This window comes from Eriocheir sinensis, unplaced genomic scaffold (assembly GCF_024679095.1).
Source record: "Eriocheir sinensis breed Jianghai 21 unplaced genomic scaffold, ASM2467909v1 Scaffold436, whole genome shotgun sequence".
Taxonomy (NCBI): domain Eukaryota; kingdom Metazoa; phylum Arthropoda; class Malacostraca; order Decapoda; family Varunidae; genus Eriocheir; species Eriocheir sinensis.
Genome location: NW_026111761.1, coordinates 243,756 through 264,853, shown reverse-complemented (window position 1 = coordinate 264,853; position 21,098 = coordinate 243,756). Strand labels below are relative to the sequence as shown.

At 42.1% G+C, this 21,098-nt stretch overlaps 1 protein-coding gene across 9 annotated transcripts in view; it reads right to left on the bottom strand.

The window, feature by feature from the left end:
• The window catches only part of LOC126992305 (uncharacterized), a 77,084-nt gene that overhangs the window by 38,584 nt on the left and 17,402 nt on the right, over positions 1 to 21,098 (bottom strand). For 6 of the 9 annotated variants that reach the window (XM_050850968.1, XM_050850970.1, XM_050850965.1 and 3 more), the window contains exons 1-5: positions 10,822 to 10,949; positions 8,705 to 8,805; positions 7,809 to 7,929; positions 6,797 to 6,956; positions 5,912 to 6,054 (exon numbers count right to left, since the gene is read on the bottom strand). In XM_050850968.1, coding sequence (XP_050706925.1) covers positions 5,912 to 6,054; positions 6,797 to 6,808 — 155 coding nt within the window. In that variant the 5' untranslated portion in view covers positions 6,809 to 6,956; positions 7,809 to 7,929; positions 8,705 to 8,805; positions 10,822 to 10,949. Of the gene's footprint in view, positions 1 to 5,911; positions 6,055 to 6,752; positions 6,957 to 7,808; positions 7,930 to 8,704; positions 8,806 to 10,821; positions 10,950 to 21,098 lie in introns of those variants that run through there. The other 3 variants (XR_007746463.1, XR_007746462.1, XM_050850966.1) reach the window with 2 other exon arrangements.

The following is a 21,098-nucleotide window of genomic DNA, read 5'->3' as shown; positions in this document are numbered from 1 at the left end:
ATATATATATATATATATATATATATATATATATATATATATATATATATATATATATATATATATATATTTTTTTTCCCAACAAAGGAGGCAGCTCAAGGCACACAAAAAAGAAAACAATAATAAAAAAGCCTGCTACTGCTGCTCCTAAAAAGAAACAAAAGAGGTGGCCAGCAAGGTCAAATACGGAGGAGAGGTGTCCTGATACCTCCTCTTGAAAGAGTTCAAGTCGTAGGCAGGAGGAAATACAGATGAAGGAAGATTGTCCCAGAGTTTACCAGCGTGAGGGATGAAAGAGTGAAGATGCTGGTTAACTCTTGCATAAGGGGTTTGGACAGTATAGGGATGAGCATGAGTAGAAAGTCGAGTGCAGCGGGGCCGCGGGAGGGGGGGAGGCATGCAGTTAGCAAGTTCAGAAGAGCAGTCAGCGTGGAAATATCGATAGAAGATAGAAAGAGAAGCAACACTGCGGCGGAATTTAAGAGGTAGAAGACTATCAGTTTGAGGAGGAGAGCTGATGAGACGAAGAGCCTTAGCCTCCACTCTGTCCAGAAGGGCTGTGTGAGTGAAGCCCCCCCACACATGAGATGCATACTCCATACGAGGGCAGACAAGGCCCCTGTATATGGATAGCAACTGTGCAGTGGAGAAGAACTGGCGGAGACGGTACAGAACGCCCAGCCTCGAGGAAGCTGATTTAGTAAGAGATGAGATATGAAGTTTCCAGTTGAGATTTTGAGTTAAGGATAGACCGAGGATGTTTAGTGTTAAGGAAGGTGATAGCTGGGTGTTGTCAAAGAATAGGGGATAGTTGTAAGGAAGATTGTGTCGAGTGGATAGGTGGAGAAACTGTGTTTTTGAAGCGCTGAAGGACACCAGGTTCTTCTTGCCACAATCGGAAATAATAGTAAGGTCTGAGGCTAAGCGTTCTGCAGTCTCCAGCCTTGAGTCGTTAAGTTCCTGAAGGGTGGGTCTTCTATTAAAAGAAGTTGAGTAATGCAGAGTGGAATCATCGGCGTAGGAATGGATAGGACAGTTCGTTTTGGAAAGAAGATCATCAATGAACAACAGAAAGAGAGTGGGAGATAGGACAGAACCCTGTGGGACACCACTGTTAATAGATTTAGGGGAAGAACAGTGACCGTCTACCACGGCAGAAATAGAACGGTCAGAAAGGAAACTGGAGATAAAGGTACAGAGAGAAGGATAGAAACCGTAGGAGGGTAGTTTAGAAAGCAAAGATTTGTGCCAGACCCTATCAAAAGCTTTTGATATGTCCAGCGCAATAGCAAAAGTTTCACCAAAACGGCTAAGAGAGGATGACCAAGAGTCAGTTAAGAAGGCAAGGAGATCACCAGTAGAACGACCCTTGCGGAACCCATACTGGCGATCAGATAGAAGGTCAGAAGTGGAAAGGTGCTTTTGAATCTTCCGGTTAAGGATTGATTCAAAAGCTTTAGATAGACAAGAAAGTAAAGCTATAGGACGGTAGTTTGAGGGATTGGAGCGGTCACCCTTCTTAGGCACAGGCTGTATGAAGGCATACTTCCAGCAAGAAGGAAAGGTAGATGTTGACAGGCAGAGGCGAAAGAGTTTGACCAGGCAGGGTGACAGCACGGAGGCACAGTTTTTAAGGACAATAGGAAGCACTCCATCAGGTCCATAAGCCTTCTGAGGATTGAGGCCAGAGACGGCATAGAAAACATCATTTTGAAGAATCTTTATAACAGGCATAAAGGAGTCAGAGGGGGGATGAGTAGGAGGAATATGCCCAGAATCGTCCAGAGTGGAGTTTTTAGAAAAAGTTTGAGAGAAGAATTCAGCCTTAGAGATAAATGAGACGGCAGTGTTGCCGTCAGGACTGAGGAGTTGAGGGAAAGATGAAGAAGTGAAGTTGGAGGAGATGTTTTTGGCTAGATGCCAGAAGTCACGGGAAGAGTTAGAGAAAGCAAGGTTTTGACATTTTCTATTAATGAAAGAATTTTTGGTTAGTCGGAGAATAGATTTGGCACGATTTCGGGCAGAAATGTAAAGTTCATAATTAGCATTAGTTTGAAGGCTCTGGTATCTTTTGTGAGCTACCTCTCTATCATTGACAGCACGAGAACAAGCGTGATTAAACCAAGGCTTTTTAGCGTGAGGAGTAGAGAAAGAACGAGGAATGTATGCCTCCATTCCAGAGACAATCACCTCTGTGATGCGCTGAGCACACACAGAGGGGTCTCTATCCTGGAAGCAATAATCATTCCACGGGAAATCGGAAAAGTACATCCTCAGGTCGTCCCACCGAGCTGAAGCAAAATGCCAGAAGCATCGCCTCTTCGGTGGGTCCAGAGGGTGTACAGGAGCGATAGGACAGGATGCAGAAATAAGATTGTGATCGGAGCCCAACGGAGGAAGAGAAACACAGAATAACAAGCAGAAGGGGGAAAGGGAAGAAAGAGGCCTAGGAATGTTTGGCCGTCTCCAAAGACAGTCGAATACGTGTAGGGTGCTGGACCAACTGCTCTAGGTCGTTGAGGATAGCAAAGTTGTAGGCTTGTTCACCAGGATGGTCAGTGAAAGAGGATGAAAGCCAAAGCTGGTGGTGAACATTGAAATCTCCTAGGATGGATATATATATATATATATATATATATATATATATATGTATATATATATATGTATATATATATATATATATATATATATATATATATACATACATACACACACACACAAGATTGGAAGAGAGCAAACATAGTACCAATTTATGAAGGAGGAAAGAGAGAGGACCCATTAAATTACAGAGCGGTATCACTCACTAGTGTGGTTGCGAAGATATGTGAGAGGCTACTTAAAAACAGGTGGTCGGAATTTTTAGAAAGTGAGAGAATTATCTCGGATTGCCAGTTTGGATTCAGGAGAGGGAGATCTTGTGTCACCAACTCGTTACAATGATGTGAAAGACTGTGAGGCATTGCAGAGGGACCTGGACAAAATATGGGAGTGGAGTGGTACATGGCAGATGGAATTCAACCTTGGGAAATGTAAAAAAAATAGAGTTTGGGAGGAGTGGTAGAAGATGTGAATATGATTATAAGATGGGAAGTGAGATAATATGCAGAGGAGTGGAAGAAAAAGATTTGGGAGTGACTGTCTCAGAGAACATGTCACCGGACAAACACATCAACAGGATAACGGGACAAACTATGAGTTTGCTGAAGAACATAAGGACGGCATTTGTGTATTTGGATGAGGAGATGATGAAGAAATTAATAGTTACAATGATAAGGCCAAGGTTGGAGTATGCAGCAGTGGTCTGGTCTCCTCACGAAAAGAAGAATATAAAAAAGCTGGAAAGAGTACAGAGAATGGCAACTAAGATGGTACCGGAACTTAGGGATCGGACTTACGAGGAGAGACTCAATAGTATGGGGCTCACAACCCTGGAGAGAAGAAGAGAAAGAGGAGACCTGATAGCGGTGTACAGGGTAGCGAGCAGGGTGGAGAATCTGGAGTGCGTGTGGAGCGAGAGAGAAACGAGAGGACATGGAAAGAAGTTGAGGGCGACCACGTGCAGGCGAGATGTGAAAAAGTTTAGCTTCCCAAACAGAAGCGTTGAGTTGTGGAATGGACTGGAGGAGGAGGTGGTTTGTGCAAGAAACATTCATGATTTTAAGAAAAAGTTGGATAAGAGAGGATATGGAGACGGGACAGCGTGAGCGCAGCTCTTTTCCCGTATGGCACAACTAGGTGAATACACACACACACACACACACACTGCATGAGGCAATGGGACAAGCCATACAGTCAGCGACAATTAGAGGAGTTCTGTCCCCCATAAAATTGCCAGTGATCGCCAGCTACTTGAACTAAAACAGAGTCAAGGCCTGTTGATGCTATGAAGACTCGCACACTTTAAAATCTCTCACGTGATAAATCATGATGCACTGTGCCTGTAGTCTACAAGACATTGATCCCAAGTGTTTATGCTAACATTTTTCAGGTGAAGTGGTGAGAAACACTCTACCATTCAGTTATTACAAGCTAAATACTCGCACCCAAGCTTACACCATTCTCCCATTTTTGTCTAATCTCCTGACGCATGTATAGCTTGAACCATTTTTCCAATAGATTCCACGAAGACTTACTTATGTTCAATCTGGAAAGTACCGAACAGAATCTAGCCAGTAGAACTCGTGGTAATGAGATATTCAAAAGGCCGAAACCCGCACAGTACCAAAAGGAGCCGCTGAGGGGCCGAACTCACTCTCACCAAGACTTCATACCTGTCAAGTCTAACGTTTTTTGCGTAAGTCTTACGTAATTTCGGCGATTTTCAAGTTTTACGGCGTAAGTTGAAAATCTTACATTTTTTTCTCCGCTGGCAATGTTTTTTTTTAACCCTCTCGCACACGATGACGCGTTTCGCATCATCAAAGGTAAAAGGTCCTGGCGCACGATGATGCGAAACACGTCATAGAAGTAAAAAAATTGATTAAAAATTAAGTTTTCAGTGGAAGTGCGTCAAATTTGGAGCGTCATTTGTCGGGATAAGTTTCTTAATGATAACATATGGCAACCTTTCTAAAGAGCGTAAATGAGGAGCATGGAGCGATTTTTAGTTGTTAGGCTACTCTGATGGGAGAGGAAAAAATACAGTTTTGTTGGAGTAACTCAGGAACTAATAGGCGAATGAAGATTTTGAGGATACCATAAGAATCCTCACTTTATTCCGCTTCGAAACATATAATCGGGTGAAAAAGTTGGCCCACAAAATTTAGAGATAGCAAGTGGGGAAGAGTTGGTACTTAGGATTTATTGTCTACAATACCCTATACGGAGACTTGAAACGAGCTTCTATTGTTTATATATATTTTTTCCTCTATTTTTATTTGCGCATGTTCTAGTACAAGTCTTTATGAAGCCATTGATACCAAATTTATTGGGGTACGATATATCTGTGATGGTAAAATACATACTGAAAGGTAAGAGTTTCGCGGCGGCAAAAAAAGGCTGGTCGGGCCTGAGAGATGCATGGTGAGTGGAAGAGAAACTTACTGGAAACTCACTGTGCCCGAGAGGGTTAACATGTTTGTTTTAAACAATTTTAAATATATCGTACGCGCCATATTTAAATCCATGTGAGCATGCTGAGTAACGGTTACTATTACGATTAGTGTGTGTGTGTGTGGGGGGGGTATCTCGTGCACCCTGCTTGAGTCCGTCGGAAGTCTTTTCAACACAAACTTATGGTCTCTAACGCAAAATCTTATGGCAAGACACCACAGTAGCTTGACAGGTATGAGACTTAGCAACACAAAGGGCTGTAGCTGTCTAGGACACTGGGGAGAAAGAAACAGTGGAACACCTAATTGTAGAATGTAGCAACTACGAGGGGCAGAGAGGAGAGTTAGTACCAGAAGAAGTGATGGCCGTGATGAGCCGATGAAAAGCGATACAGGTCAAAAGAAGGTTTGTTTTGGTTTGGAATGCCAAGTGGTATAAATCTTCCTCCAAGGTATAAATACATAATGAACAAGTAAAGTCTGTGTTCGTGATTTATTAATTGCTTTAGTGTATCAAGTGCCTAAAATTGAGGGTACAGAAGTTTTTGTAGACCTAAAAACAACGAACAACAGGTCGTAGATTCAGGCTGCTTTGCAACCTAAGTTTCATTATTTCATTTATCATAACACTGCAACTCTGTCAAAGATTACTGAAGAAAATGTTCTTAATATTCATAACAATGTCACTCACCCTCTGGTTTAAAGCCTTAGACTCTTTCCAGCAGGGCCTGTTTCTTGGCTTAATAATAATAATAATAATAATAATAGTAATAATAATAATGATAATAATAATAATAATAACTACAATAATAATAATAATAATAATAATAATAATAACAATAATACTCAAGCAGTCCTACCTTAAGATGAAGCAGCTGTTGGGTGTGAGTGGCAAAGTCTGGGCAGGAGTGAAGCAGATGGTGTCTGGCTCCTGAGGTACAGCTGTGAGTGGCTGGAGCAGTGAGTGTGGCAGCCACCCTCCACAGCCTGGGTCACCACACACCTGCAGGCCATGACAGGGTTACCAGGAGGCATATTCCCCAAGTCTGTACTCTTGAGCAGGGCAGGATAGGTGAGGTTAGGTTAGGGAAAGTTAGGTAAGGTTTGGTTGGAGTTACTTAAGGTCATTTTGGGAGGGAATCACAATGAGAGTATTTTCCAGAACAGCCCTTGGTTAGCTGCCAAGAAACAGATGACCATTCTCTTCCTCTCAATCTTTATTTGAATATTCTCCTTCCTTCCTTTCTCTCTCTCTGTCTCCATCTTTATTTGTATTTTCTACCTCCTCCTCCTCCTTTATTTATTTTCCTCTTGTTCCTAATCTTTTCTTTATATATATTTATTTCCTTCCTTCTTTCCTTTCTCTCTCTGTCTCCTTCTTGGTATTTGCACATTCTCCTTCCTCTATTTTCCTTTCATTTCCGGTTTTTTCTTTATATTTCTTTCCTTCCCTTCTCTTCCTTTCTCTCTCACTCCATCCTTATCCATATTCTCCTTCCCTCCCTTCTCTAACTGACATTCCTTTTCCTTCTCTTCCTCTAAGTCCTGTCACTCTACACTTTCCCTGCTCTTGACATTGGCTGAAAAAAAGAAAGTTAACCCTTCCCTAAACTGCACCAGACACCTTAAGTTGACGGACATTCCAAACTGCATATCAAAAGTTCACTCGTTGGCAGCAGGGTAAAATAAACTGAACCTTACCTTGCTACATCATCATCCTTCTCTCTCAGCCCATCATACCCTACCATGAGATCCATCCATCAGGCTGAAGCAGTCATGGAGGGCATTACTTGGTCACCACCAACTTGTGGCACTGGCCAGCCAGCCAGTCAAGCAGTTCTGTGCAAGGCTGGACCCCATCTTGACCAGGCAGTCTTGCAGGGCGGACTACTGGCTTGACGGGTCCTGTGGAAGGGAGGGTTTGGGGGTCACTCTTGCCTTGGAAAAATAAAGAATTAAATGTTCTTAGGTCAATATTGTTATACATAATGATATCCCATTACAACTGTTTCCCAAGGCCACAGAGAAAATTATCCAGGATTTCATGGGTGATTTTCCCTTTCAAGGTGCAGGAGTCAGCTCAAACTATACCCAGCATCACAAAACAGTCCATGAAAGCCAGCAACTTATACGAGAGAGTTTCAGCTTCTACTATGACTGTTTCCCAGGGCCACAGTGAAGATTAACAGGGCTTTCATGGCTGATTTTCCCATTCAAGGTGCAGAGGGCATGTTCAAACTATTACCAGCATCCCAAAACACCCCAACAAGTACTAGGAGAGGCTTTTCAAACAGGTGAACTGAGGTGCCCAGACATTTACTACAGACCTTTGTCCCTGGGATCAAAATAATTTGTTGGGAGTAAAATTTAACATAAAAATTCAAATCCCTTGCAAACTAATAAATGAGTATATCAAATGTAGGGATATATATATATACACCTTTATGCCTTGTGTGAGGGGCAGTACACACACACACACACACACACACACACACACACACACTTAGGAGCTTATGTAAGCCCTGTTTCACTCAACCTCAGACACCCCCAAGCCTAGATATAACTTCCCTAAGCCCTGTTTCACTCCCCCAGCTTCTCTCTAAGCCATTTCACTGTACCTCAGATACCTCAAGCCCTGTTTCACTCCCCCAACTCCTCTCTAAGCCCTGTTTCACTGTACCTCAGATACCCCAAGCCCTGATTCACTCCCCAAAGCCCTCCCTGTTTTAGTCACTCTGGGTAGCGTCATCTACTCACTTGGTGCCTCTGAGCAGGTGTTCATGGAGACGACAGCAGCACTCACACACTCGATGAAGAACACCTGTGAGTTCTGGTCCCCTGTTCCTGCTTGTCCATCTCCTGAGAGCCCTGCACCATCCTGGAAGGGGTAAAGGGGGTGGTAACTGACTGATAGTGAGAATTATTAGGGTATAAGTAATGGTGAAGGAGGGCCAGATTCTTAAACATTTTGACGCCCAGACGCACACACACACACACACAATGACAAGGCTTTCATAGGAGTTGTGATTATTTCCAAGGGTAGTTTCTTAGCCCGGTAGCAGCGACGGGCCAAATGTGTGGCTTTACCGTGTGTAGCAGAAACAGGCCAAATTTTGGCCATAATAGAAACCCCAAAAATTAGATGATGTATAAACTGATCACAAATGCATTGATATATATTATGAAATGGTTTGTGTGAGTGATGATTTTTTTCTCATTTTTCTCGCTTAGAGTGGCATTTAAGATCCACGCAGCAGAGCTTTTTCCACTGGGCTATCAGAATGGTGAGTCTGCATGTGTGTTTGTGTGTGTGTGTGTGTATTTACCTAGTTGTAATTTTACAGGCCTGGGCTTACGCTGGTGTGGTCCCGTCTCCATACCTATAATTATCCAACTTTTCCTTGAAGCTCTGCACACTCTTCGCCGATACTATTTTTTCACTTAGTCTGTTCCAAACCTCTATATTTCTTTGTGTGTGTGTGTGTGTTTCTATGCTAATTCATGTTCATCAGTAAGAGCATGGCACTTCAGCAATTATATCTTTTTTGAGGACAAATTTTGACTAATATTATCCTTTTTGGTAGCCTGAACTTTTGGCCTAAGGAAAAGAAAATAACTGAACAGAGAATTGAAGTGAGCACTCCACCCCTTACCATGGTCCCCCTCATCCAGTGTGCTGTACTCCTCGCCCTCGGCCTTGCCCAGCGCCCACGGACACCTCCCCATGGCCGCCAGGGTCCACAAAGTCCAGCATCTGTGTGGCAAAGTCCAATTAGTATATCTGTGGGAGATTTAGCACCGGAGAGTACATCACCTTACCCTAGTGTTGGGTTTGCTAAGTATTATAAGGATTCTTAACTAACTCCAGCCATATATTTAAACTAACACAGCCATATATTTTCAACCCTAGTCATATATGTATATTTTAACTAACCCAGCCATATATTTAAACTAACACAGCCATATATTTTCAACCCTAGTCATATATGTATATTTTAACTAACCCAGCCATATATTCTTTTGAGCCTAGCCATATATATTATAACTAACTCCTGACCAGCGACTCCCCAGGTTCCCACACACACATTTGTGGCTATTTTTTCAGTTGTTTGGATCAGTCCACTCTTTGCTATTAGTTTCCTGGAGCTTTGAAGGAGTCCTGGCCGTGTCAGCCGTGAGCCATTGAGGCCGTGACATCCAAACCAGTAACCGGACACACTGTTGGCGCCCCAAAGAACACGCCTTACTATATGCTACCATCTCGACATACCATTAAGCTAGTTGTCGCACACAGCCTAAGTGTCTTGTGGCAGTAATGTTAGGTAAGGTTACTGTAGTGTGCGTTAGGTTACATTAAGTTGAGTTAATATTGTTCCTTCAGCCTAAGTGTCTTGTGACAGTAATGTTAGGTAAGGTTACTGTAGTGTGCGTTAGGTTACATTAGGTTGAGTTAATATTGTTAACATTTTTAGAATTTTAATAGGTTTTCTTGGTGAGTAGCAGAACCTCTCCTTTCAAGTGGCGAAACAACTAGCACGCGAAATCACGGAGGTGCGAACACCCACAGGTGGCGAACCGGACAGTGTCAAAACCTCTGCAACCCGAGTGTCCCTATCTTTTCTAATATATCCTTGTTGGGTGCAGTAAACCACGAGAGTTAACACAGGTTCACCTCACTGCTGAACCAAACTATTTTTTTCTGAGGGTTTGGTGTGTCTTGAAACGGCCACAGTCACCCCTAACACTTGCCTGCTGCATCTTGACAGGCTTGGGATGACCACCATGCAGGCACCCCAAGAAAGCCTACCACCGCTAGAGACCACAACATAAAAATTAAATAAATAAATAAATGAATCTAATGGGGCCTCACCTACAGGGAGGTTTACACCCTTGCCTCTCCTTAGGGTCAATATAATACAGGGGAATACACACAAAACTCCTCCCTGGCACGGGGCACACCAGGGAGGAAAAGTATAGAATAACACCCAGAGAGCCAACACCCCAGTATGTGTCCCGCTCTCCACACACACACACCCCTGTCCCTGCTCCTGCCCCTGTGGTATCATCCCTGACTCTGCCCCTGCCCCTGCATGCTTGGCTCAACACACACACACACACACACGTCACCGCTGCCATCCCTCTGCCCACAGCCCCTGCCAGAGTGTCCTCCCCTGAATGCCTGCCTCCTCACCTCAGGACACACACACACACACACACACACACACACACACACACACGTCACCGCTGCCATCCCTCTGCCCACAGCCCCTGCCTTGACCCCTGCCAGAGTGTCCTCCCCTGAACGCCTGCCTCCTCACCTCAGGACACACACACACACACACCCTTGGGTCGCCTCTCTGGCAGGCTTGTCACGACACCGCCACCCGAGGCTGTCAACCTTATTTTCCACAACAATCACCTCCTCCACGCCTTCATTAACATAGGTAACCTTCAAGAGAGCAATCAAGACACTAGTAGCCGACGCAGCCAGCTCCATCCATCACAACTTATATTTTTTTATATTTTTCCAAGTTTAACGCCTTATTTCACCGTCCAGACGACTCCTAAACCCTGAACAAGACGTCACCTCCTTTGCTTCCCTCCCTGGCACTGTAGATTAGGAAATAATAATAATGATAAAATAACTATTCTTAGCACCATCACGCGCCCTGCCCGCCGCCACCCTGCCATGTTTTCTGCTATTTATCACTTGTCTCGCCTTGATTTACTCTCCTCGCCCGCCCTAATCCCTGATAACACGACTACCTACCTTGCTTCCATCCATGGCCGTCTGTGTCGTCCTGGATTACAAGGAAATTGGCCGACACGCGGAACGCCGTCCACCTCGGATCAGCTGACCGGGAGGAAGGAGGAGGAGGAGGAGGAGGCGATGCAAGGCGGCCACATTTTCACCGTCATATGCCAAGTGTACACCTAAAAACTACCCCCTCAACCCCATTTATAAAATTTACTTGTTTTTCTCGTTATATTTGTTAATTGTTGATGGTTCGTTGTAATAGTTATGGGCCAGAAAATGGAGGATAGATGGTGGTGAGGATGAAGACTTGGCACCTCTGCAAGGGAGCATGTGTATAATTGTTTTTTTCCTGGCATATCTGTTTGGCGTGTTTTCTTGTGTTTCAGGCTGTGGATAACTCTACCAAAGTCAGGAGGAAAGAAAATCAGGGAAAAGAACAGAAAAATACGACGAAGAGAAGAAAAGATGAAAAAAACATGAAAGAATCTTGCTTTCCAACTTTCCCTCCCTCCTCCCCTTTCTTTTCCTCCCAATCCCTCCTCGTTCTTGCCCCACGATGAAGAGGAGGAAGGTTAATTTCCCCGTACGTAGCTTATATCCTGAAATAATCAAATCAAATGCAGCTCTGTTCATAACCAGTTGTAGTTTCTTCAGCAGATATTTAGGAAGGCCATAATAAAGTGAGTTACAATAATCCAGCTTACTAGTTACATGATTATATATAAGCATCTTCATAGTCTTATCATCCAGGTATTTCTTGACAAATGCAATATTTCTGAGATGGTAGCCTGCCGTTCTCACCACCTGACTGATCTGTTCTTTGAATGATAGAGTGCAGTCAAGTATCACACCTAAATCTTTGACTGACTTTTTTACAGTCCTAGTGTCATCTTTTATCCGAAGAGTGGAAACATCTAGCCTCCTGACATCCTTGTTCTTCCCGACAATCAAACATTCAGTTTTATCCTCATTCAGCTTCAGTTGCTTAGAATTCATCCATTTCCCGACATCTTCCATAATTCTGCTCAGCTTATCTTCAGTGTTTTCCACGTCACTCAGCGACAAATAGAACTGTGTATCATCAGCATACAGTTTAAAGTCAACTTCATGCCTTCTTAGCAAATGTGAAAGACCAATAGTATAAACACAGAATAAAATTGGACCCCGTACACTTCCCTGGGGGACTCCTCTTTGCAAAAGTTTATGAGTGGAGAACGATTTACCTATTTGCACACAGTAAGTTCTGTTCTCAAGGTAACTCCTCAGATAATCCAGCACACCACCCTCAATTCCAATATTCTTGCAATCCTGAAGCAATAGACTGTGCTCCATCGTGTCAAACGCAGCACTCAAGTCTAACAAAATCAGAACACCACACTTCCCTTCATCCATAAGCACAAGCAAGTTGTTTACCACCAAACAGAGAGTAGTTTCAGTTGAGTAAAGCCTCTTGTAGGCAGATTCATTATCCGGTAAAGCCTGCACCACTAGCAAATGCTCCATTAGCTGATTTAAGATCACATTTTCAAGTATCTTAGATAGAAACGTCAAGTTGGATACTGGTCTAAAGGAACTTAAACACTGTGGGTCCAGTTTACCTTTAACGATAGGTTTCACGATCGCCGCTTTCTCACTCTCAGGGAAAGTCTTGTTTTCGATACTAGTGTTAACCATCACAGTCATAATATTTAAGAAATCACTAAAGTTTTCACTCTTAATTATGTCACTTATCGGCAAGGAATCGTTATCACCACAGAGTTATATAACTCTGTGGTTATCACAGTACGTCAGGTTCACCTGTGTATGATAGTTTTCACCACAGCCACATCCACTTGTTGAAAGCCTGTTAACTTTATTTCAGGGACTGGAGTTTCCACAGCGGATCCATGGTAACCGCGGTCGCCTCTAAAGTTCATGATAACTCTCTCAATTTTCTGGTCAAAAAAGTCTAAAAAACTTATTTGACAGCACCTCATCCGAGAAACCATCCGGAAGCTTGTTAACCTTTCTGTTTCTAGTCAAACTGTCAAGCACCTTATATAAGTTATTGATGTTCGGCCCTGCCTCCACAACCTTATTCCGATAGTATTCTCTTTTCCGTTTTATCACAAGCCGGTTTTCTTGGTTTCTCGCCTCCTGGTATGCTCTTCTTGCCTCATCTGTTTTTTGCCTACGCCACAGTCTTTCTTTTTCTTCTTCTCTCTTTTTGCCCACAGTATTTCCGCCTGACTTTAACTTTCAGCAAGGTGAAACGGCGATCGAATTTTCGATTTGACGTATTTCAACTTACACGAATTACGATAGTCACTGCCTTAAATGAATTACGTTGAAAAAACATTTTAAACAAACTGAATTTCATCAGCATGGAAGAATAATATAAAATAAAATATATTTAAATGATATTTTCTAACAAAGGTATTATGTAATTCTATTTGTAAATGATATCAAGTCTTCCTAAGATATATGTATTCATGTGGAATGCAAAGATATTATAAATATACCAGTTAGAAAATCGAACATCAAATTTGCAATGTCCAAGGAGGGCGCCATCCACTGATGCCGCTTCAGCTTTTTCCACGGGCCAATACTGTATTATTCCTTGTTTGTAACGGCTATCAAGGAGAAAAATTACTTTTTTTGTGATTGTAACAATGTCTGTGTGCCATCAATTTACACTTATATGCCTCAAAACTCCTTAAACATTGATAATGTACACGATCTGCGGTTGAAAATGCTATTAACTGGCAACCGCGCCATCAGACCGTTGCCATATTATCGTAGTCAGAGCATCGTATTTACAGGTTTCTGACCCATAACAATTGTCAAGAAACACCAATAAATAAGCATTTTATCGATGATTTTATATGAGGCCAGTTTTAGGGGTAAGAAGACAGTTTTTAGGTCGTAAATCGACAATCATAAGAGGATGAGTACGACAATCTCGTAACGGAGCGGGCCCAGGCCCGGGGCTGGTCATCTTCAAAACAACGGCCTGGCGGCTGCCTGCCCCTGGCAGGACCGCCGCTTTCCAAGAAAACTCTCTCATCTCAACAAAAGGCAAGTAATTCTGATTTTGTTGTAAGTCAAGCTTAGCATTTGTTCATTCTAGTGACAGAGAAGTTCAAAGTAGATGCCAAGACATGGCCGAAGAATCTTACAGGACAAAAAGGAGGCGACTGAAATTGCTTATGTCAGCACATGTAGATTTCCTTCAAAATTCCTCAGTAAACCAAGTTGTTGACTTGTATGACACTAACCAACAGTTATCTGAGTCGTGTGCTCACAGTTCAGAAAGCGAAGTGTTGAGTAATTATCATTATGAAGCTGCAGGAACCTCTAATGTAGGTTTTAAGAAAGCCCAAGATCACTGTCTGGACAGAGATTGTTATTCCTCTCCGCTTTGTGATAGCTCAGAAAGCAGCGAGATTATGTATATGAAACTGATACTCATGACAGTGTTGCAAAGATGATAATTATCCTTGCATGGGAAGGAAGGATTTTGAGGGGTGACTAGATATATATGGAGCCGAACGAGCAGTTTTTCTTGAGTTTCTGAAAAGAGTGGGATATAATCTGAGTGTACATATTACTTACTTTAAACTAGTTTATGGTGAGTATAGGAGTGATGGCTATTTGTGAATGATTGTGTGTGTTAGATTAGGTATAACATTTTTCTTTACCATTTCAGATTGCACGTTCTTGTGTGAGAGGGGTGCTGACCTCCCAAGACACAGTGAGGCGCATTCTTAGGTGTGCTGTGACAAACTCCTTGGCTATGCAGTACAACTGGTGTGGCAAAGGAGAGAAACAGAGCTTTGGCATCTTGAAGTTGAAGGACACCATTATCAGTAAGTATAATAGTCAAATTTGCTTGAATTCATCTATCTATTCTATTCTCTCTTACACCTTGCCTTCCCCCTAGGGGGTGGCCACGGCAGAAAAGCCTCCACCTCTCCCTGTCCATACACTCCCTCCTTGCTTGCTCCAGCAGTCCTCCTCATCCACCAGCAATTCTCTCACACATGTTCTCCTTCACCCTATCCACCCATCTTCCAAGCGGCCTTCCTCCTATTACAACCCTCAATTTCACTTACATACACCTTTTTTTACAAACTCATCACGCTTCATCCTCTCAACATGGCCAAACCGCCTCAATGTATTCCTCCTCACCCATTCCACCACCCCACACTACACTCCACCTGCATGGGTTCCCATACCACACCTTTCATACACACTCATTACTCACACCCTCCCACCTTGACACAATTCACATGCCCCTCTCAGGTAGCTCATTTACACAGCACACTCTCGACTGCTGTGCCCTTATTCCATGTCCAGGTCTTTGACCCATATGTCAATGTTGGAAGGAGAATGCTATTACTCTGACCCAGCGAGCTTTACTATCTGGATTTGGACAATAATGCGCAGGGCACCTGCATAGGTGCATAACACGCATAGGAAACCTATCATAAGCTTTCTCCAGATCCATGAAAGCTGCAAACAGTTTTTTTTACTTTTTCCCAAGTACTCTTCTACTATCATTTTAATTGCAAATATTTGAGCCACACAACTGTTACCCTTCTGAAACCCTCCTTGCTCTTCGCTGATCTTCCCTTCAGTAACCTCCATCAACTTCTCTGTCAAGATTCTTCCATACACTTTTCCTGGCACACTAAGCAACAGGGGAGTGGAGTCAGCTACTTTTGGCCAGAGTCGGAGTCGGTAAAAGTACCCCCGATTCCGACTCCCTACCATAATCATTTATCGTGTAATGTAGTTGTGATTTTTTTTTCTTTTACATTATCTAAATGTTGTTTATGTAAAGTACATGTAATTTGGATGTAAATACATGGAAGAAAAAGGACCTCAGGAGAGTCTACTGGCACTACAGACGGCATCTAAAAAAAAAAAAAATGCAATAGAGGGTGAGGGCCATGGGGGCCGGAGTCTGAGTCGCAACTTTAAAATTTCCTGGAGTTGGAGTCGGAAAATTTCAACTCCGACTCCACACCCCTGCTAAGCAAACCTATCCCCCTTTAATTATTACATTAATTTTTACTACCTTGTCCTTTGTGAAAAGGGACAATAATTGCCTTCCTCCAGTCATCTGGTACTTCTCCCTGTCTCCATGCAAGCTCACATATCAAGGACATCCATTCTACCACTGCTTCTCCTCTATATTTTAACATTTCACCAATTATTCCATCTATACCTGCAGATTTGCCACACTTTAGCTTGGCTATTGCTTTCCCTATCCTCCTCTCTATCAATTTCTATGTTTATACACTCGCTTTCTACCTGTTCCACACCCATATTTGTCACTATTGCTTCACTTGTAGTCATCTCAATACTCAAGGAATATATCTGAGTGCTGTTTCTTTCATGTGATATGTCAGTAATATTTATATACTGTTATTACTATATAAGCCTTGTTAAGATGGTATATAGTGCAAAAGTAAAGTGTAGGTCAGGGAACCAAACCCTGTCAGAAACTGACTATACTTATTACTTAATAAGGTGGTAAATAGGAACTAATGAAAATAATCATTTTGACAGAAAGTGTGTGCAAGCATCCAGACTACAGGCATTCAGCAGCAGCCTCTGTCGAAATCATTATGAAAGAATGGTTCCGCACAGCCAGAGACCGTGATGGAGGGCGACGAAGGAGAGATCGAAGTGCTCCAGACCACTAAAAACGGTGTGAACACAGAAATAATACAGAGGCTTTGCCAGGTCACAACCATGAGTGTTAGGTATGCATGCAGCACATAACATAGGTATCCTGTTAATAACTGAACTTTGGAAATGTTTGCAATTTCTACTACCTCGCCTACATACCTGTGTGAATACATGAAATACTTCAGTCATTAGTGCAAGTAGACTATAGTCTATTCACTTCCTGATTCCTACCCAAGCCAGTAAGAACATGTCACTGTATGTAAGAGGGAGGGAGGGAGACCACACCGACCAACCGGACACCTGCCTCTCCCTCTCACCCACAGTGACGTACTTAACGACCACAACACCTTCCTTTTCCTTTTTTACATCATATTTTACCTAAAATCTGAAGGTACCATCGTGTTCAGGGGAGTTTTTTTTGTACAAGAACAAATGTTTTGTTCTGAATTTAGCTAAAAAAATATCTAAAGGGCTAAATGTCTAAAAGGACAAGTTTCTGCTGTGATGTCAGACATTATATAAGAAGCATTACCTGCATCATGTTGAGTTACTTACATATATAAATTAATAAATGACATGTACTTTGCCCTAGGCAGAACTTTAACTCTGTAGGAGCCATTCAGTTGCCAAGAGTTTGGGAACAAAATTTCCTGTGATAATATTTTTTGCAATTGTATGTTTAAGCTGATTTTGTGGTGACCTGATGTATAAGAATAATACTCAAATTTCTAGATAGATAGATAGGGAATTTTTAATCCCCTGTACACTTCAATGTTGGACTTAAAAACTTGTTTTTTTTCTTTTTCTGGGCTACAAAGCTGTGTCAAGTGTCTGGCATGAGAGGGCCACCTCCCTTGTAAAGGTAACATTGGCCTTATATACTATAAATAGATTGACAAATTTCTCTACATCTGAGGTACTCGTTATACAGTAGGGTAAATAGGTTTTGTATTATCACAGATTTTTATTTTATTTGATTTCCTCCTGTATTATTCTGGCATCATTAATTTGTGTCCTAGTCAAAGATAAATCTGTGCCACATTATATATTTTTATTATATTGTCACTATGAATTTATTACTGATGGAAATGTTATTAGGAATACATATTATATTCTCAGAGTTCTGAGGTATACAGTAGGGTAAGTAGGTTTTGTATTATCGTAAAATTGTATTTTATTTGATTTACTTCTGTATTATTCTGGCATCATTAACTTGTGCCCCAGTCAAACTTATTTCTTTGAGCTGCATTAAGTACCGTCACAGAATGATTTCTTACTATGGTGGAAATATTATCATCAGGAATACATTCTCAGAATCCAAATATGCAGTTTTTTTAGTTATGAGTACTCATATTTTGCTTAAAGTTGGGAACACTGCATATATATATATATATATATATATATATATATATATATATATATATATATATATATATATATATATATATATATATATATATATATATATATATATATATATATATATATATATATACACAGTTATACCCTAATATACACAAGTGACAGGTTCATTATTATTTTGTACAACAAAGCTATGTTTTAGGGCCATATTACACGTCAAACCCGAGAAGTTTCAGGTCCCTACAAAGGTCGGTTTAGGGGCCATATTACAAGTCCCATCCGAGAAGATTCTGGTCCTTACAGAGTTATTCATCCCAAACTCTGAAGGGACCCGAAACTTCTCAATTTGGACTTGTAATGCGGCCCCTAAATCGACCTTTGTAGGCGCCCGAAACTTCTCGCTCCAAGTTATCGAAAACATTGTTGAGTTTATATGTACGGAGAATGTTATGAATTAATATATATTCTGATAGTTCCTACATATTTTGTTTTACGTGAACCCTTTTAGTGTTTTTGGACCATTCAGTTATAAGCGGGTTATGGCAGTAATTACCACGTTGGCCCTCCGTAAACGGCCCTCCGGAGAACCGATGAGCAAGACTGGCAGCGGGCCTCCGTCAACACCCGACGGAGGGCCGCTGGTTTGACATACGGAAGGCCTGCGGAGGGCCGCTCTGTTTTTGTTTGCTGGGATTATATAGCTTAACCAGGCAGGTAGGACAGTTTCCACGTAACACCGAGCCATGTTCACAGATTTCACGACAATTAATAGTAATTTCCTGTATTACAGAGCTAATCAATATTTCTGGCTGAAAATTCTTTCGCAATCTGAACGTAATCTTTTTTTCTCTGCACTGCTTCCCTCACGTATGAAATTTCAAAGGTTACCAATTTATGCACCGGGGACATACAACATATTTCATCAACACACACCCCTTGCACTAGATCACCGTCTATATCGCTGAAAACCAAGTCTAGCACATGACCCCCTAAAGAAGCCATCTCAATGAAGGCCATGGCAGAAGAATTTTCAGGATCATCAATCCATAGATTAAAGTCACCACAGATGAACACATTTGCACTCACCATATCCACAGACTCCAAAAATGTGCGAAATTCATCAATAATGACCTCCGCTCTTGTATCCGGAGGTCGATACACCACAATAAAGGTGCATTTCCTTCTATCAGTTTCACAGATGACTTGCACTAATTCAAAGGTATCCCACCTTTCTGATGCTTTTCTCCGAATCTTCTTAAAAGAATTCGAAAGAAAGCTCCCAACACCACCGATATGTAGAGAGGTACGAGTTACTGGCGTCATCCCACGAATCTTGGCGACGTCGTAGTCATTTAGCCATGTCTCAGTTACCGCTAAAATGTCAAGATCCTTCTCTTTGATGAGATCACGGATATCTAGAGTTTTATTTCCCACAGACTGAACGTTTAGCAGACCACATTTAATCTTTGTATCTGAGGAATTAGTAGCCATGATCCGTTATGTTACGAATTCTCTCAATATCAGTCTGAAAAACTACACAACACTGGTTATTCGCCGAGTGATTAATTTCAGACTTTTTGTACCTCACACAATTTATACATTTGCTCTCAGTCCCGGGGCAGTCTTTCGCTTTATGCTCTCCTGCACATTTATAACATACTGGGTTCTCACCATTGGCCTTGGCAGTGCATTTGGACTCAATATGACCATATCTCTGACAATGATAACATATTATTGCATGGTATCTGTCTCCCACAGTATACACCCCCCATTCAAGTTTTGTTAAGAACATAAGAACATAAGAACATAGGGAAACTGCAAGAGGCCGGGTGGCCTACACAGGGCAGCTCCAGAATCCCCCCCACTACTCACGATGGGTGAGGTGTAGTTACAGGGGTTACAGGTAGAGGCTTGATCCTCGTTATACCGGCGGTACTATGGCACGCATCCAGTACCCTGTTACCTTACTGCACCCACACCTCACTGCCACCTGTCGTCCTCTTCCATGTAGCTATCCAGTCTACTCTTAAAACAAGCTATCGTCCCTGCACTAACTATGTGATTGCTGAGTCTATTCCATTCCCCCACCACCCTATTACTAAACCAATGCTTGCCTATATCTCTCCTAAATCTATACTTTTCTAATTTAAATCCATTACTGCGAGTTTTATGCTGCTGGCTAATTCTCAGTACTTTGCTTATTTCGCCTTTGTTGTAACCCTTGACCCATTTGAATACTTCTATCATCTCCCCGCACTCTTCGTCTCTCTAGTGAATGTATAAGTTTAGAAGTTTCAGCCTATTTTGATATGGGAGGTTCCTCATCCCCTGAATCATCTTGGTCATCCTCCTCTGAACTGATTCTAGCAAGCTGATGTCCATTCTGTAGAGGCAGCTCCTTTGACCCTAAGCTCCCGTGTATCTACCCCCACCTAATATCGCTGTCCATGAATTTATCTAGTCTATTTTTGAATGTGACAATTGTATTGGCACTCACCACGTGACTGCTAAGCCTATTCCACTCATCCACCACCCTGTTTGTAAACCAATTTTTGCCTGCGTCCCTGTTGAATCTGAATTTATCCAGTTTAAACCCATTACTTCGTGTCCTACCCGGTTCTCTTACCAACAAAACCTTATGAATGTCTCCCTTATTAAAGCCCTTCATCCATTTATAAACCTCGATCATGTCTCCACGCACCCTTCGCCTTTCTAGAGAATGCAAGTTTAACTGTTTGAGTCTTTCCTCGTATGGCAAGTTTCTCAACCCCTGAATCATCTTAGTCATCCTCCTCTGCACCGATTCTAACATTTTGATATCCATTCCATAGTAAGGTGACCAGAACTGAGCCGCATAGTCAAGATGAGGTCTAACTAATGCTAAATATAGTTTGAGGAAGACTTCGGGGCTTCTGTTGCTTACGCTCCTTTAAATAAATCCCAGTACCCTATTTGCTCGATTTCTAGCTTGAATGCATTGTGCCCTTGGATGGAGATCAGAGCTCACTAAGACCCCTAAATCCCTCTCGCACCCAGACCTGCTTATGAGAGTGTTATTTAAGTAATAGTTATGTGAGGGGTTGTTCCTACCTACACTCAGAATACTGCACTTCCCTACATTGAACTCCATCTGCCATTTATCCGCCCAGTCATACAATCTGTTGAGTTCACCCTGGAGAATACTAGCGTCCTGATCCGACTCAATTACTCTACCGATTTTGGTATCATCTGCAAATTTACTAACATCA